Consider the following 19,910-nt stretch of genomic DNA (forward strand, 5'->3'; position numbering starts at 1 on the left):
GTGAGGCCCACCTTCCGGTTTCCTATCATGTTTCTCCCAGGGCCCATTGCAATTACGCTCCATATGGCCACAACGTCTGCATTTCCGGCACTGCACTTCCTTGCAATCGCGTCTAATGTGTCCCATCTGACCACATGTGAAACATTTTATTTCTGCTTTAAACACTGCTTTCATATCCCTCGTCTTTGTTACTGCTTCAACTTCCTCCAACGCCACAGCGATTCCGATTGCCTCATTGACAGTCTTAGGGAATTCCAACCTATTCTTGTGGGAGGTTTCGGGTTGTATTCCCTGCAAAAATGCGTCTAGTGCCCTCTGCTCAGCTTCCTGCAGAATGGCTTCATTAACCCTATTGGAATCCGTTAGCTTATAGGGATTAACATTAATTTTTCGAATTCGATCTACAAAAGCTACTATTGATTCCCCATTCCTACGATACATTCTATTCAATTGTTCCCCATAATATCTAGACTATTTTTCCTCCGATATCTTTCCAGCAATCCTTTTTTGACTACATCAAATGTCCGATCATCCCTTAATTCTTCATGGCATGTAACGTACGATCTGGCATCCCCAGTTACTTTCAACTTAGCCAATGCAAAACTGTTTCTGCACCCCAGTTTCCCAATTTAGCGGCCGTGGTAATGTTCTCAAAAAAATCATAACATCCTCCCCAGCTTTTCCCGAGAAAGGGGTGACCAAAGACGCAGCGTTGGTGTTAAGAATTACTGCATTAGCAGGAAACCGTTCCTTGCTCGCTTCTTTAGACCGAGTAAGCTCTATCTCTAATACTGACAATCGCTCAAGTAGATGCTGAATAGCCACCTCGGCTGACACAGACCGCTCCATCACTACCAGCTATCGAATCAAGACTACAGAGCCGGCCGCGGTGGTCTAGCGGTTCTGGCGCTGCAGTCCGGAACCGCGGCACTGCTACGGTCGCAGGTTCGAATCCTGCCTCGGGCATGGGTGTGTGTGGTGTTCTTAGGTTAGTTAGGTTTAAGTAGTTCTAAGTTCTAGGGGACTTATGACCTAAGATGTTGAGTCCCATAGAGCTCAGAGCCATTTGAACCAAGACTACAGTAAGCTCAGAAAGAAGAACAGGAAGGGAATACGGACTATGCTACAGGTTGAGACAAACCACCAAACGAAAAATTGGCACTTACTTGTCATGTTGCAGGAGTTGCTGATCCATTGTTGCCCTTCTCAGGTGTCACATATCCTCGTCGCTTACCAGCCACAATTTCCTCCAAATCCAGGGAGAAGACCACTACTGTCACCAGTTGTAACAGGAGTGTGTGATGCGCAGGTTGCCCCACTGACACCACTTGTAATAGGATGACCGGAGCAGATGACGTGGTCGGGGTGGTAGGGCGTGGCTGGGTAGAAGAAGGTGACTGTTTTTAGCAATCTTCCTCTTTATTGTTGGTTCTCCCAATACATTTTCCGATAGTTCAGCCCCACCGCTCGTGTCATGGTGGAGATGAGCTGATGCACGCAGTCCGGAGAACGCGACGCCGCGCTCGGTCAGCAGCTGCGCAGGCGGTAAGGCCGGTTCCCACTAGGGCTGCCGCGCGTCAAAACCGCGCGTCAGCGGCGTGGTTGCCATGGAAACGGCGTCAGCGGCAAGGCGCGGCGGGCTCTGCGTCGCGGTTTGCCCATGTCGAACCGCTTCCGCTGCCGCGTGACGCGCTCCAGGTGCGCGCCGCCAATCACATAACGCGCTGAGCGTGACGTCAGGTACGGCACCCCGGGCCTCACGAACTTCCGCCGAAGCGCTGGCGCGGACGCGGCGGCAGCTATGAAAAACATATCATCCGATTCCAAGGAAACTATTCGGTAGAAAAATTTGATTCTTGGGCATGTTATAGCCTGATATCTTCTCTCGATAAAGGACCGAATTTCTTTTCGTTATTCGTCGTGGTTACTTGCTGTATCGCATTTACGTAAACCTTTACACGAAATTTTAATGAGTGTGCAGAGGTGAAAACGCATTGCGTGGACTTTGCGTACAGTTCATTTTAGGTTATACATTATTGCATATGAAATTTAGTCAACATATCGAAATTGTTTTTAAAGCTGAGAGCAGATCGATAGCTATCACCGTTCTCGAGATATTGAATGATATGTCGGCGGACGGACTGTGCCGTGACCGCAGGCGGCTCGCTCGCGACGCGACCGATACTTCGTCCTGCTCGTCGTAAACCATGTGGTTGTATCAACCGTAAATTTCGTAAACGTTTCAAGAAATCGAAACGTGTTTTTTTGCAAAAGATAACTTGTGAAAAGTCATGTATTTCGTCGCATGATAAATATCCTAAATCTGTTTATCTACCGAGATATGAAAGTAACTACAGTTTTTCAGAAGGGATAGATGAATTTTTTTAGACGGCATTAATAGCATGTCGAATGAGAAGTTAAACCGAAACTAATTTGCTGGTATGTCATAAGATGGAATTTACTAAATATGTAGAGCTATTGATTATTTCCTTTCTTTTTTCTTTATCCAGTGTACTTTACTGATTCAAGACGCGTTTCGCCTTTTACTTTAAGGCATCTTCGGTGGAATCTAGAATGATTCAGTTTTGTTTTGATATGTGATACTTGCAGATTATAAAACAGTTCACATCTTTTTTTACGTGAATGACTGACTACTTACAGTGAATCGAGTTTTTGGCGGACATATACGTTTCCCCTCACCTGGTCACATGCTGGAGGTTGAACTAAAACTTAGATTATGGAACATAAGCACATTTTCATGTTCGCTCTTTTTTCTTCTGTCACTCTAGCAGTAGACGTTTTACTGAAAACTCTGATTTGAAGTCATAACTACAGTGTGTTCGCCTCATGTCCCTTCCTGTCTGGTTTGTTTATGTACATGTTGCCAAACTGCAGAATTATATGCTGAAAACTAATGTTTGTTTATTTTTGTTCTCCTTATATCTGTATGTGTGTGTGGCTAGCCGGTGATAGTTATAGAAAGTTGAAAGTGAATCCAGTAGTTGTCAGACAGTGGTTGAAAGATTTGGTGTTCAGCTGATTTCAGTTTCGGTTTAAATGTTTTGTGGAGGAGTGCATGGAAGAGTAAATTCACTGCTTACATTAATAGATAAAATAGTAGAATAGTATTTCAACAGATGATTATTATCAGAATAGTATCACCCAACCCCTTTGTCCTCACTCTTTGACGCCCCATAATACGTCCTGTCAACTAACCCCTATTGTGGTCAAAGTTGTGCCGTAATTTCCTCTTCCTCCTCTATTTAATTCTGTACCTCTTCTTTAGTCACACGATCCTCGTATCTAATGTTCAGCATTCTTATGAATCACAACGTTTTGAAAGTGTCTATTGTCTTTTTGACAGAACTGTTCATCATCCACGTTTCACTTACATACAAGGCTGCACTCCACACAAATACCTTTGTAAAATAGTATCCAACCATTAGAATTTATATTCGGCGTGAACAAATTTTCTTTTTCAGCACGCTTTTCTTGCTATTGACAGTCTTCAGTCAGGTTTGCGTCTGCACCAGGAAATGCCTTACAATTTAAAATCTGGTTTCGAAAACTGTTCCAAATATATATTATTCTTTCGTGATTCTTAAGCAAGGTGCTGGCGATGATTACATTATGCTCTGTGCGAAGTTCTATCAGGTGGCTTCCACTTTCATCCCTTCCACCTAGCCTTTGTGTTCTTACTGTTTCGTGTACCTGCTACCGTATCACATTTTAAATTTTTGTCTCGCTTAACTATCTGAATAATTTCTTTTGTCGTACATTGTTTCTATGTGTTAGGAGATAGTGAACAATCGTGAACGGTAGTCATGAAATCTGTTCATGGTGAAATGAGAAAACATGAATAATGAAATATGTGAAAGAGTACATTGTACAGAAAATGAAAAATTGGTATGTCTTCACCCAACTTCGTCTTTCCTTCATGTAGGTGTAAGATATAGTTAATCAAACGCAGCGCGCGTTTCAGTGGGTCCTGCCCCGTACCTCAGTGGCTGTCCGTCATTGGCTACCGCTAACGCCTGCCGCTTCCAGATGGGAACGCCAATTCCGCGAGCCGCCGCGTCAACGCGGAAAACGCTTACCGCTGCCGTTGCCGCACGCCGCGCTGCCGCGCTCTAGTGGGAACCGGCCTGTAGGGGGTTAGCGGCACAAGGCCCGGCCCAGCGCGCAGACACGGCGACTCGTGATGCGTGATGACGCTGGGAGTCGCGCTGTGCAGCAGCAGGCAACGCCCCCCCCCCCCCCCCGCCCCCAGCCGGTCCTTGGGGACAGCGTCACTGATGACGACGACGTGACAGCGACCGAACGCCCAGTCGGTCGAACCGAATGCCGACGCGCACCTCTGATGCCCTTAAACAGTTCAGACCGCTGCTGAATCCGCTGGTTACGCGGCGGCGTGTTTATTAGAAGGTTCTCGATGAGTTGGCTAACACAACCTCGCCACACGCGGCCCGCGCCTGCGTAATTCTGCTAATGCTGCGTTCTGATGGTTGCCACGCACGTACACACATACCGACGCTCGTTGCAAAACTGTGTCACCTGCATAACGCGCCGGCCAGCCTTCGTCCGCCGTTTCCCATGAGGCCTGCGCATCGCGCCCTGAAACACACTAAATAACAATTTCGCACCATATTTCCTAAAAGTAACCCCTTGTCCTCTACACCTGTGAGTATGTGTGTGTGTGTGTGTGTGTGTGTGTGTGTGTGTGTGTGTAAGGTGGTTAGAATGAAATATGGAGGAATTCATGGTGCATTGCAAGTGCTACGGGCAACTCCTTCTCAGACAAGAAAGCTAACTATCCACAGTGAGGGTAGGCATTTGTTACAAAACATACTTCCCGTGCATTACTCCTCTCCACTGCTGCATTTGTTTGATCTGCACACTGAAACCCCATTTAAAATCAACCAATTTAAAATGTGTGCACTATACCTACTGTTCGTTAATTACTTTATTGCTGCATCGTTTACTTCCGAACTGGCAGAAATTGAAAGACTTCAGGCTGTTAATGTTTTGTGTCTGACCACAGCCTCTAATAGTAACAATAATAATACTGTGTACAGCGCTATAGTAGCACTTATGTAGTTAGTACTGTGTCATGCTGTCAATTAATGCATTTATTTGTTTCGAAGGGAGTAATGAAGCAATTTCTGGACTACTGCAGAGACTGTCTGCAACTTGGAGAAGACATTTTCTTGAGATATTTAGCATTTGTTACATATATGTCTCACGTTTATCATCAGCGATATACGGCACAAAGCACAACGTATATTTGTAGTGGGTGGACTATGTGGCGAACCTAATTGAGAAAGTAGTTATTGATGACTTATATAATCAATATTAGAGTGTTACAAAATTTTAATAATAGTAATGATCTTTCGAAAATAATTTGGTTTCGTGACTGAAACAGAATCGAATCGTTTAGATTATTATCCGCATTGATAAAGGTGACAGATGACCTGGAACTTGCCATGGATAGACAAGAAGCGACTATCATTTACTTCTTAGATTTCAGCAAAGCATTTGATACTGTCGACTTCGACATCTTACTTGCCAAACTTAGCAGTCTAAATTTCTCACCAAGTGCAGTACAGTGGTTTCGTTCATACATGACGTCTCGTCAGCAACGCGTCCTGTCCGCAAATATAAAATTTCAATGGCGGCAAGTAGTGTCAGGTATTCCCCAAGGCTCAGTATTAGGTCCTATACTCTTCTCTCTGTATGTCACTGATGTGTTATCGGTTCTGACCTATTGCAAATATGACATGTATCCTGATGACCTTCAGTTGTATCTAAGTGCAAAACCAATCAATCTTAAGAAAGCTATTGAAAATTTAAATACTGACCTCGATGCACTATCAAAATGGGCACAGAACATAGGACTAAAACTCAACTCATCTAAAACCCAAGCGGTACTTGTTGGTCACTCTAAGCTCAGTAGCCCAAAACATCGGGAATCTGTACCATCTATAATCCTAAATATCAACTTCTCTAACTCAGCTAAGAGTTTGGAAGTAATAATAGATGAAAATCTAAATTGGACAGAGTACGTAACTGCAGTGTGCAAAAAAGCATCAGCATCCCTTCATACCCTACAAAAATATAAAAAATTCTTCCCTTTCGATCTGAAAAGAAATTAGTACAAACGCTTATGCTCCCAATCATTGACTACAGCGATATTATCCTACAAGGTCTCTCTCAGGAAAATTCGCGACGCGTGGAACTGGTAATGAATGCCTGCATCCGATATATCTGTGACGTTCGACTTTTTGATCACATTTCACCAGCATATGCACAGATGCAGAAATTTCCATACACTCTGTCTCATCTACTGCCTTATAAATGTACGCTCTCCCATATCTCTCCTCGTCCTTAACGCTCATGTGTGAACAACATGACAATAACACACATTCCCGTCATAATAATATCTACTCTGTTCCACTACATCGCTCAGTCACATTCTCGAAGTCCTTTACAGTCGACTCTGGAATAACCTCCCTCGATATATTAGAGAACTTAAAAACATGTCCGGCTTCAAAAAACAGTTACTGACGCCTCTGCTTAAGCAACAGTAATGCGTTCCTCTGTACATGAATGCACTTCACCCAATTACTTCCTTCTTTCCTACTAGATCTTCCTCAGTTCCCAGTTTTTTCTTAACTGATGCGGCCTCCTTAAATCTCCCTTCCCCAAAACTCGCTATACCAGTGAACAGCTACATTATACACCAATATATTAATGAACATCTGCACAAATCTTCATTACTATTGCCACTTTTTCTCATGTTTACCATTACTATTTCATTTTTCTTTTACTGTTATTATTATTGCTTTTATCATATTTTTAATGTATAGCGGCTATTGTAAAAATACTGCCAGTATTTACTTTATTAGGTCTTCGTCATTACTCTTTATTCATATTGTCACTAGATTAATCTATTTTTCTTATTCAAACTACTGTCATGGTGTAACTGTGATGTGTAAAATGCTGCATGTGTGGAACATTGGTCCGATGTAAGAGAGGGCCTGATCAGTTTCAATAAATAAATGTACCCCTCAGAAAATTTCATTTTATCCCTCAGGGGGTGATTACACCCAGGTTGGGAACCATTGTTCTAGCTGACGTGCATGTAGTTGTCGTTCGTTGGTCGACACAGTGAGCCTTGGTGAGGACCGACCTTGGTAGCAGCAATGTACTGTTGGCGAATACAGTGTTATTTTGTGTGCGATCGGCCGGATCAGAGGGGACTGCCAAGTACTGTCTCTGCTACTCGCGGATTGTGGATACTTCCCGTTACATGACTAATGGACATTTGTGGAGAGAAGAAGCAACAGTGCATGAAATGGTGAACGTTACGTTTGCATGCAAACAGTTGCGACTTGCGTTGGGATAAATGACTCAATTACTTTTTTTTCATGATAGGGTGCGTGATTTTGCCTCCAAGTTTTGTATATTCAACGAGCACAAGTCACTCACATGCTTAGGAATTTAGTCTATTTTTGAGAACGGCAGGACATCTACTTCGTGTTTTATTGCGTGGTTTATTTAATCTAACCTTTTAAATGGTTCATTTCCTGGCTCTCTTATTCCAGCAGCGTTAAGTTTCCTGTAACCACCACCCAGCGCGACGAGAATTGAATTATTTCTTCTCGTTTCTGTTCTGGAGTAAATCTTGCCGAAAGATTTTAGGCTGTAAATTCTGATTGGTTTAGATAGGCTGAGTATTGTGAAACGGAGAATAAGAGTTAATAGCTTTTACAATTGTTTAACCTTAATATGTTAAGGTCTGTTTTAAAGAAAGCTTTCTTAGGATTTTCCTGTTTAAAGAATTTTAATTCCCTTTTAAAGGCCACCGCACTTTTGCCAGCAGTTCTTTTAGTAAAGATTATATGGTTCACTTACGGACTGCTAAGTTTTATTGATTGTAGTTTTTTTTATTACGGCAACACTGGCCGAGTAACTTTTGATCCTGCTAAAGCAGTTTTCTGGTCTTTGAACTGTGGCGTTACTGACCGCTTCACTTGTTAATGCTATGTTCTGTTATGCTTTCGTGTGTGTATTTTAGATTTCTCCTGACCCTTATATTCGTCAATGTATTTGTGAAGGCAGCTGTCAGGATTGCAGTAGGCGCCGTTTGTTTGTGAAGGCTACGCTGTACGTTGCATCTGAAACGTCAGAGTCATTTGAATTTGTTGGAAATTATGCTATGATATATTGTGCTATGATGTATTTGTTTGCTGTAACTTACAGGTTTATTTGTAATTTATTGTTAAATAAATGTGTGCAATTTATTTGTGTTTCCTCTGGGTTTGTGTTTACGATCTTTCCAATTCCGAATTGAGCGTAATTGGCAATTTAGTTAAAATGTACGAAAGCAACAGCTCAGATCTCATTGAGATATTTCTTGGATCCGTCTGCATGTCTCTGCTTTTCTTTCCTTCTGTTTACCCTTCAGTGATAACCTGCTGCAAACGGTTTTTCTTTAAAATGTGTCCAGTCTAGTTTGCATATTTCTTTCTAATATAGTTCAGAAGAGTTTACTTTTTCCTTTGCTCTTGCAAATATTTCATCACTCTCTATTCTGTCTAACCACTCTATTTTCTCCATTCAGCTCCACAGTCATATTCCATAGGTTACCTGATACCTCTCTACTTTCTCTTTATTGTCGTAGTTCCTGAGCCCACGTGTAACTAAACTCCAAATAAATAAATTTTCACGTCTCTTTCTTAGTTCGTTTGCTATTGCTCTTACTCTCAGCAACCATTTTGTTTGTCTGAAGGCTTTCTCTCCGTGTATTATCCTTTCTCTTATTTTCTTGATACTGTTTCAGTCTGCAGTAAGCACACGTCCTAATTGAGGAAGTTCACTTGCTCTAATTTCTTTCTGTCGAACGTTAATTTATTGGATAGTGTTTATTTTTCTTGGAAATGCACGCATTTCAAAATCGTTCCTTCTAGCTTTTCTGTATATAATATTCAAGATTTCATCCACAAATTTGTCACCATAGACACTAAACAGATGTGGAACATGGGGCAACCCTTGCCTTTGACATCTCTTAGTAGCTGTTTTATCCGTTCCTTCTTCTTGAACTCACCACCGCTGTGAAAGGAAGCAAGTTCACGTAATCTGCCTAGAATCGCACAAGCAACTCATCAGGTCCAAGTTCCTTTTCTGTTGTGAGTGATTTTAGATGGTTTTCTATTTCACCACTGCTTATTTTAGTCACTACTGTTTTGACATTCATGTGAAAATATTACAGCCTTCTGCAAGTAAACAATTTCGGAATATCAATTTTAGTATTCCGCCTTCTCTTCATAATTTTAAGTTGCGGTACCAGAATGGTCATCGTGCTGCAGTACGAATGACCTTATTCCGTTTTTTGAAAGTTACGTAAGACGGAAACATGCTAGGATTTTTCATTAGAGTAGTAGCCAGAATTTTACCTTGTAATTCACTGAATGCTTCTTGCACTACACTCCTTACATTCATTTTGTCTTTGTCCAGCTTTTGCTTGTCAACTAGGCTTTGAGTTACTTAAATCTAGGTTCAGCACTCTTTGCTTTTGTAACAGTTATCTAACACGGTTGTAGAAAAACGATGGATTTTTGTCATCCCTCATAGTTCAGAGCTGCACATAAATGTCCAGAGTGTATACAACACCCTCGAATTTTATACATTGATACTCCACATCTTCATCATCAAAGATCAATGATGTGAGCCAGTCAGGCAATTTGCTACATTATTCCAGTTCAATCTGCTGAGGATAAAAGTTTATCAAACAATGGAAAATCCAGGATGGAATGTAACAATACCAGAGAAGGAAATTTGCTACTCACCATTTAGAGGAGATGCTGAGTCGCGATAGGCACAATAAAAAGATTCTCACGCTTATAGCTTTCGGCCATTAAGCCTTTGTCAGCAGTAGACACACATACACACACGCACACACACACACACACACACACACACACACACACACACAAACGCAACTTGCACCCACATATGCAGTCTCAGAGAACTGAAACTACACTGCGAGCAGCAGCACCAGTGCATGATGGGAGTGACGACTGGGTAGGGGGTAAGGAGGAGGCTGGGGTAGGGAGTGGGAGGGATAGTATGGTGGGAGTGGCGGACAGTGAAGTGTTGCAGTTTAAACAGAGGACTGGAGAGAAGGTGCGGAGGGGCCTCCAGGTAAGTAGCGGAAAGGAGAGAAATAAAAATAAAAATAAATGAAAAGACTGGGTGTGGCTGTGAAAAGACGGCTGTGTAGTGCTGGAATGGGAACAGGGAGGGGGCTGGCTGGGTGAGGAAAGTGACTAACGAAGGTTCAGGCCAGGAGGGTTACGGGAACGTAGGATGTATTGCAGGGAAGTTCCCATCTGCACAATTCAGGAAAGCTGGTGTTGGTGGGAAGGATCCATATGGCACAGGCTGTGAAGCAGCCATTGAGATGATGGGTATCATGTTTGGCAGCGTGTTCAGCAACAGGGTGGTCCACTTGTTTTTTGGCCACAGTTTGTTGGTGGCCATTCATGTGGACAGACAGCTTGTTGGTTGTCATGCCTACATAGAATGCAGCACAGTGGTTGCAGCTTAGCTTGTAAATCACATGACTGGTTTCACAAGTAGCCCTGCCTTTGATAGGATAGGGGAAGTTGGTGACCGGACTGGAGTATGTGGTGTTAGGAGGATGTATGGGACAGGTCTTGCATCTAGGTCTATTACAGGGGTATGAGACATGAGGTAAGCGATTGGGAGCAGAAGTTGTGTAAGGATGGACGAGTATATTGTGTAGGTTTGGTGGATGGCGGAATACCACAGTAGGAGGGGTGGGAAGGATAGTGGGTAGGACATTTCTCATTTCAGGGCATGACGAGAGGTAATCGAAACCCTGATGGAGAATGTAATTCAGTTGCTCCAGTCCCGGATGGCACTGAGTTACGAGGGGTATGCTCCTGTGTAGCCGGACTGTGGGACTTTGTGAGGTGCTAGGAGACTGGAAAGATAAGGCACGGGAGATTTGTTTTTGTACAAGTTTTTTGTACAATTTTTATCGTCTTTTTTAACATCCATTCCACCATTTGTAGAAATTGGTGCTGTAATGGCCTCACGGTCAATGATTTTTACCTAGAAGTCGAAAAATTATGATGTGTTAGTTATCAGGAGATCTAACCAGTAAAATATTGCCTTCGGGAGTCTGTTCTCTAACTGCTCCTGATAGATGCCATAAAAGACGTTCAGATTAATTTCTGTTATCGCTGGTATGTATGTCTGCATCGGTGGGTTGTCACACAAAGTGACTAGCGATACCCTCAGAGTTTTTAATACAGTGGTCTCTCGCCGTCTCCATTTCGCACTGTTGGCCGAATGCGGTTCCTGACCCTGCAGAGTAATTCCTTACCACTAGGACAGGGGTGTACAGACTCGCCAGTACCATGGTCCGGAAACTACTCAGTGTGACAACGTAAAGACTGCAAACAAAATTCATTCACGTCATTTGTTTCACGAATTGTCACTTTATTTAATAAATATAGTTGCAACAATACAACAGTATATTACCAAAAAGCTAAGTTCAACAAAGACCCGCCCTCTCCTTTCCTGGAGGAAAAGAAAGATGGCTAAAAAAATTATAAGAAAGAACGATGGGGGGTGGGACGTCATCAGATCAATGACTAGCAGCATGCGGCTCGCCAATGCGGTCTGTGCCTCCCTACTCCAGAGCAACAGTGCCATCTCATTGTGTAGAGTTCCATTCGGTCCCTGAGTACATTGTTCGCATGACACGTTGTCCACTCAATGTATTCAACAAATTTCCATATAAATAAACATACTCCCTTTGTCAGAAAAGTTCCGGGACAGTTTTTTTGATAGGAAATTGCACTTATCAACTAAAGGTCGTAGCTCCTTTCCAAGTAGTCCCTTTTGTTATGTGTACCCAGTTGCCAACGTTTCTGGAGGTCTTGGAAGCAAGCAGGGAAATTTTCAGCTGCGATGCTTAGACGCTCATTTATCTCAGCTCCTTGGATGTCTGCGATATCTTGATGAAGTCGCCTTTTCACTCGTGGAAACAAGGAAAAAATCGCAAGGCGAGATGTCGGGCAAATATTGTGGATGTGGGATGGTAATAACAGAATGTCTGGCCAGATATTCGGTAACAGATAAAGCAGTATGGGATCTTGTATTGTCATCCAGTAAGAACGAGTCCTGAGAATGCCATAATTAGGGAGGCGATGATTAACTGCTCGTCACAAACTTTTCAAGACTTCCATGTAAAGAGTTTGGTTCACTGTTTGACCTGGAGGAAAATTCTCATGCTGACCTAAACCTTTACTATCAAAGTGTGATCAACATTGTCCTTGTTCTCGAAGGGTGTCGTTTGACTTTTCTCGAGGCTGATTATCGAAGACTCTGTCATTCAGCACTTTGGCGCTTCGTGTGTAGGTCACACTGGCTGCACGAACTTTCATCCCCACCAATAATCTTTGACAGAGATGTGGGATTACGTCTGGCTCTGTCCAGTAGTTCAGTAAAAATTCTTTGTCTTTCCTGTTTCCGTTCGTCTATCAATATGTGTGGGACGAGTTTTGCATTCAGTTTCCGTTTCCCAAAATCTTATCTTAAAATCTTATGACACCCGTCACAATTTAAATTAAGTCTTTCTGATATCGCACACATAGTTACATGGCGGTCTTCTTGCAATACGTGCTCCATGTTTGCATCGGAATGAGCTGTAGACCGGCGATCAGCTTTGAGATCGTCTTGCACTGAATCTCTGTCTTCAGGAAACCTTTTGTCACTCGAAAACGACTTTTTGAAAGTGCCTCGCCTGCATATGCTTGCTTAATCATTGTCCACGTCTCACTAGGGGTTTTCCCGAACTTAACGCAGAAATTAATATTCACTCTTTGCTCACAATCAGCATCCATCGTGTCACCGTAACTAACACGCCAAGAATCCGAACAGTGTGTTGCTAAGCACAGCCCTGGCACAAAATGAGTTTGCGTAACATGAAAACATTTGTTCCTTTTTAGCACTGCAAACTCAGAAATTAAAAAAAAGAAACATCCTGGAACTTTCCTGACAAAGGGAGTATAATTTGTTTTCCCGCCATGACAGTGCATAAGACCGGGAAAACTGAAATCAGTTATTCAAACAAATAATTTAGCAAATATTAATCGCTAAACAACTCCGAATATTTTATAATACTAACATGAATTGAAACAGTGATTCGTTAAACCTTATTTTACTAATTCGAAATTTATTCGTTGACTGCAAATTCTTTGACGTCATCTGTATTAGGTATCGGCGTACTGCCTGTTAGTGACACACGAAAACTGGAGCCGGATCGGGACGTGAACACCGATCTCCCGCTCACTGCGAGTAGTCGCTTTAACCATGCACGCTCCCCGATCACAAGTAGACCTCCATACGTCGAATATATAGTGAATTATGGCATAAGGACGTAGACAATGGGGTTTGGGTCGGCCCGGGAGCGTGCAGGGATAGCCGCTATAAGTGGGAAATTTGTGTTCCAGTCCCGGACCGGCACAAGTGTTCGTATGTCGCTACTAGCTAGTACATCTATACCTAACACAGCTGATGTCAAAGAGTTCACAGTGAGCGAGTAAATTTCTAATTATTCCGTACAATTGTGGATCGCCAACAAAGTCTGTTCCTTCAGACATGCAAGTTATTAAGTCGTAAGGCGTAAAGTGTTAAGTGAAAGGAGAATATGGCTGTGTAACCTGAAGACTCTTCTAAACACTTGAATCAATACGTCAAAGTGACTATCTATGCTTCATGTGTAGTAACGTTGACGTCATGTTTCCTTGCTGGTGGTCTGTTGCTTATCTTGACATACAGCAGTGGTGTCTATCAACAGCAATCTCTCGCGAGAGGCCGGAGATAATTTTCAAACAAAATGGAACTTATCACACAAAACCATTTTCAGTAGTTTTGTGGTTAGACTTTACTTATAGTGCTATTGCATTCGAAATGTAGCTTTAGACAGCGGTTGCTGGTGTCAATTACCATATTATCTTCTGTCTTTTCAGAATCCACAAGACAGTGCAGTGATAAAATGTGCCCTGTACCTCCCAATCCCGGCTCTACAGATATTCATCTACTGCTGGTGTGGACATGATACAATGGAAGCAGTAAGTACTTGTTATACGTATACATTTGCAAAGTAATACAGTGGCTCCAGTGTTCGAATTTTCATAACAGATCCCTCAAAACCATTTTTAAACAACTTTAAGAGTCCATGATGCTTTCCACTGAAACTACTAATCAGTTCACATGAAAATGCCATCTAATTACCGAGAATCGAAAAGAAAATGAAAATAGCGAAACTTTCGATCTTGTGGTTATGACAGGTTTTATTTTAAAAATAAACGATAGAAACGTACTCAGTACCGACGAAATACGTGATAGGCGACAATAGCGTTCTGGTTGAAAGAAAGAAAGGCTAAGAAAAAAGCTAAAGATATAGTAGTTTGTGAGTCATGATTACAGTTTGTAACGGAATGCGATGGAAATGGCTCTGAGCACTATGGGACTCAACATCTATGGTCACCAGTCCCCTAAAACTTAGAACTGCTTAAACCTAACTAACCTAAGGACAGCACACAACACCAAGCCATCACGAGGCAGAGAAAATCCCTGACCCCGCCGGGAATCGAACCCGGGAACCCGGGCGTGGGAAGCGAGAATGCTACCGCACGGCCACGAGATGCGGGCTGCGATGGAAAGACAGAGCGACAATGGTTACCAGCTGTAATATCAACTGGAAAAAACCTCGCCTTACGCAAAACACAGTTTGTTGCTTTTTGCTTTACCCATATGTGCTTCAGCACTTTCTGTGTTATCTTGGGTATATCGTTGTTTGTCATTCTGCCTGAAAATTATCATGATACAATAACATCTTGTGAAATTCATATCAATTTCGGGTTAAACCTCTATACCGAAAAGGCTGACAATAAGTCACTAAGCTTGCGTTAGCTTCATATTTACCTAAAGACACACGTAATACAGTTGAACCACGATATGTACACTCCTGGAAATGGAAATAAGAACACCGTGAATTCATTGTCCCAGGAAGGGGAAACTTTATTGACACATTCCTGGGGTCAGATACATCACATGATCACACTGACAGAACCACAGGCACATAGACACAGGCAACAGAGCATGCACAATGTCGGCACTAGTACAGTGTATATCCACCTTTCGCAGCAATGCAGGCTGCTATTCTCCCATGGAGACGATCGTAGAGATGCTGGATGTAGTCCTGTGGAACGGCTTACCATGCCATTTCCACCTGGCGCCTCAGTTGGACCAGCGTTCGTGCTGGACGTGCAGACCGCTGAGACGACGCTTCATCCAGTCCCAAACATGCTCAATGGGGGACAGATCCAGAGATCTTGCTGGCCAGGGTAGTTGGCGTACACCTTCTAGAGCACGTTGGGTGGCACGGGATACATGCGGACGTGCATTGTCCTGTTGGAACAGCAAGTTCCCTTGCCGGTCTAGGAATGGTAGAACGATGGGTTCGATGACGGTTTGGATGTACCGTGCACTATTCAGTGTCCCCTCGACGATCATCAGTGGTGTACGGCCAGTGTAGGAGATCGCTCCCCACACCATGATGCCGAGTGTTGGCCCTGTGTGCCTCGGTCGTATGCAGTCCTGATTGTGGCGCTCACCTGCACGGCGCCAAACATGCATACGACCATCATTGGCACCAAGGCAGAAGCGACTCTCATCGCTGAAGACGACACGTCTCCATTCGTCCCTCCATTCACGCCTGTCGCGACACCACTGGAGGCGGGCTGCACGATGTTGAGGTGTGAGCAGAAGACGGCCTAACGGTGTGCGGGACCGTAGCCCAGCTTCATGAAGACGGTTGCGAATGGTCCTCGCCGATACCCCAGGAGCAACAGTGTCCCTAATTTGCTGGGAAGTGGCGGTGCGGTCCCCTATGGCACTGCGTAGGATCCTGCGGTCTTGGCGTGCATCCGTGCATCGCTGCGGTCCGGTCCCAGGTCGACGGGCACGTGCACCTTCCGCCGACCACTGGCGACAACATCGATGTACTGTGGAGACCTCACGCCCCACATGTTGAGCAATTCGGCGGTACGTCCACCCGGCCTCCCTCATGCCCACTATACGCCCTCGCTCAAAGTCCGTCAACTGCACATACGGTTCACGTCCACGCTGTCTCGGCATGCTACCAGTGTTAAAGACTGCGATGGAGCTCCGTATGCCACGGCAAACTGGCTGACACTGACGGCGGCGGTGCACAAATGCTGCGCAGCTAGCGCCATTCGATGGCCAACACCGCGGTTCCTGGTGTGTCCGCTGTGCCGTGCGTGTGATCATTGCTTGTACAGCCCTCTCGCAGTGTCCGGAGCAAGTATGGTGGGTCTGACACACCGGTGTCAATGTGTCCTTTTTTCCATTTCCAGGAGTGTATATACGTTTATACTGTATTGAAAATAAGGCTTAAAATACTGTTGTAGTTTTGAAGATAAGATATACAGCTGTTTTTATCTCACTTAACGATATCAGATATTTTCTACTGGCAGTTTAATGTGTACCACTCACTATACAGTTGTCATCTACAAAGAACAAGATTTTTCTGTTTTTCTTCCATTTCAGACTGAAAATCGCTTTATCATACTGCATTTTTAGAGTACTACTTACGGTAGTCCATAATTCCGAAAGTGTTGCCGGTGCAGGATACTGTCCTCGAACTGACGTCTCGATTATGTCCCATAAATGTTCGACAGGATTCATGTAGGGCGATCTGGGTGGCTAAATCTTTCTCCCGTATTGTCCAGAATATTCTTCAAACCAACTGCGAACAATTGTGGCCCATTCATATGGAGCATTGTCACCCAGAATAATTCCATCGTTATTATCTGTAAACAGTTTCCAGGTAACCGAACATAACCATTTCCTCCAGTCAATAATCGGTTCAGTTCGACCAGAGGAGACAGTCCATTCCATATAAACACAGCCATCACCACCAGCTTGCACAGTGCCTTGTTGACAACTAGGGTCCATAGCTTCGTGGAATGTGCGCCACACTCGAATCCTGCCATCAGCTCTTATCAGCTGAGATCGTGACTCATCTGACCAGGCCACGATTTTCCATATGGTCACGAACCCAGGAGAGGCGCTACAGGCGATGTCGGGCTGTTAGCAGTGGCACTCGCATCTGTCATCTTCTGTCATAGCCCATCAACGCCATGTATCGCGGCACTGTCCAAACGGATACGTTCACTGTACGCCCCACATCGATTTCTGCCATTATTTTACAGAGTGTTATTTGTCTGTCAGCACTAACAATTAACACTAACAACTCTACGGTCTTTAAGTGAAGGCCGTCGAACACTGCGTTGTCCGTGGTGGGAGGTGATGCCTGAAATGTGGTATTTTTGGCACACTCTTGACATTGTGGATCTCGGAATATTGGATTCCCTAAAGATTTTCAAAACGTCATGTCGCTCGCTACTAGCTCCAACTACTATCCCGCGCTCAAGGCCTGCTAATTCCCGTCGTGTGGCCATAATCAAATCGGATTTTCACATGATCACCTGAGTACAAATGACAGCTCCGCCAAAGCACTGCCCTTTTATACCTTTTGTATACGATACTACCGCCATCGTTACATGTGCATATAGCTATCCCATCACTTCTGTCATCTCAGTGTAAGCAGAGCACAGACGAATGGGGAATTATTCTAGTGACTGTATCGGCCGCAAACAGGAACACGATGCTGCGGTGCCTGTGTTGTTCAGAAGTGTGATGCAAAGTTCCTTCATACAAGCATACATGTACGTAGAAACTTTGCGCTGTACTTCTATACAACGCAAGCACTGCAATGCGGTATTCATCCGTCGACACCGGACAGGTGACTTTCAGTTAAAATGTCTCCCCTGTACGAGTACAGGTTGCAGACAAATTTTGACGACATATGGAAGTTTGGGTCTGGCCGTGAGTTCTGCTCGGGTAGTCTAATGGGAAGGTGACCACTAGCGATAAGCAGGAAATTTGGATTCAAGTCCCGGTCCGGTACAAGTTTTCATAATCGTCATGGTTGTCTATATTCGAAAAATGCGAATACATTTCATGCAAATGAGGAAATCCACTTGTATAAGCGCCTGGAAAACGGCTTCTTGAAAACCGAAAGCATTCAGCTATTCACGAGCTACTGTCAGTGACCATCTACGGCAAGTGCTTGAAATACAGTGAAACCACGAGCAGTTGTTGCATGTACATACATCACCACCGAACCGGGAGGTTGGAGGCTTGCTCGCTTTGAAAATCAGTATCGGTGACAGATCCGACGACAGAGCACAGTGCTGGTGCAGACACGTGTGTTTTGGAGCACACCGTTCCGCGCATATTGCTGAACATGAAGCTCCACAGCAGACGACCCCAGCATGTTCCCATGTTAACGGAAACGATAAAATCGTCAGTTACGATTGCACTGGAGACAGGATCAGTCACCCTTCTTTCTACAGCGGCTGTGAAAGTAATCGAAGATTCCATGACAGTTTTCATCTACGCGAACGTATTTGCAGACCCCTGGATCCCTTCGTGCCTCATTTCTTCTCCGACGGCGATGCCATCTTCCAGTAGGATAACTGTCCGTGTCATAAGGTCAAAATGGTAGTGAGCTCATGTTGATGTCTAGGCCACCAAATACGTCTGATATGAAACCGATAGAACAATCTGGCGCAAGTTCCGCATCCACAAAGCACCGGTCCGCAAAATGGTTCAAATGGTTCTGAACACTATGGGACTCAACACCTTAGGTCATAAGTCCCCTAGAACTTAGAACTACTTAAACCTAACTAACCTAAGGACATCACACACACCCATGCCCGAGGCAGGATTCGAACCTGCGACCGTAGCAGTCCCGTGGTTCCGGACTGCAGCGCCAGAACCGCTAGACCACCGCGGCCGGCCACACCGGTCCGCAATTTGAGAAGCTGGGTAACCTGCAAGTAGACATCTGGTGCCACATACAGGGCCAGTTTAAGGCCCATGCGACACAGGCCGCCGAAGTGCAAGGTTCCTATACAGTACGGATCACAGTGACTAACGAAAGCTGACACAGATGAAAGAGTATGATGAAAAAGGTGGGAGGAGGGGACGGGGAAGGCCGCCAGATTGTTGGTTGGTTTATTTTGGGGGGAGGAGACCAGACAGTGAGGCATCAGCCCCATCGGATTAAGAAAGGATGGGGAAGGAGGTCGGCCGCGCCCTTGCAAAGGAACCATCACATCATTTGCCAGATGATAAATCGTTTGTATGCAAAAATCTTCTGGAACCAACCCTGGCACATCCTTTCCGGAAGCCTACCAAGGACTTGTCGACAACCTGCCATGCAGAAGCTCTGCTGTACTGCATTCCAAAGGTTGACCAACACGGTATTAAACAGCTGGTGATAATATTATGGTATATTGGTAATTTTTACTTACGGACCGTCTGACAGCAACTGAATAAAACAATTTTAGTGCCACACGCGTTTCGCCTTTATTTTCTGAAAGGCATCATCAGTGGCCTGGAACATGTACATATTTCTTCTGTTTAGTTTATATTTTGGTCAATGTACCTATAGGTAATAAACAGTTCTGGTGGTTGGTATTTCCTATTAAATAGTAATGTTCTGAACTGTACTTACAGGTTGCATGGACGATTTCCTACATATTATGCTCCTGTTGCATTTTTGGTATTGTTCTTCATCTTATAAATGCCAATTTTTTCCCCAGATTTCACAGCACTATGAACTGAACACTTGTTTCGATGCAATGTTTTGGTTTCTGTTGCCGACTGTCAGATGTTTTTGCCACAGATCGAAAGTTATTGCCAAACTTTCGAGTGTA

General features: G+C 44.0%; 1 protein-coding gene across 2 annotated transcripts in view; it reads left to right on the top strand.

The window, feature by feature from the left end:
- The window catches only part of LOC126162155 (odorant receptor Or2-like), a 61,164-nt gene that overhangs the window by 14,488 nt on the left and 26,766 nt on the right, over positions 1-19,910 (top strand). For both annotated transcript variants that reach the window (XR_007535031.1, XM_049918462.1), the window contains exon 2: positions 14,067-14,168. Coding sequence is in view for 1 of the 2 variants with exons in the window: in XM_049918462.1 (XP_049774419.1) it covers positions 14,067-14,168 (102 nt within the window). In the remaining variant the exon portion in view is untranslated. The remainder of the gene's footprint in view (positions 1-14,066; positions 14,169-19,910) is intronic.

Source organism: Schistocerca cancellata, chromosome 1 (assembly GCF_023864275.1).
Source record: "Schistocerca cancellata isolate TAMUIC-IGC-003103 chromosome 1, iqSchCanc2.1, whole genome shotgun sequence".
NCBI classification, from domain to species: Eukaryota; Metazoa; Arthropoda; class Insecta; order Orthoptera; family Acrididae; genus Schistocerca; species Schistocerca cancellata.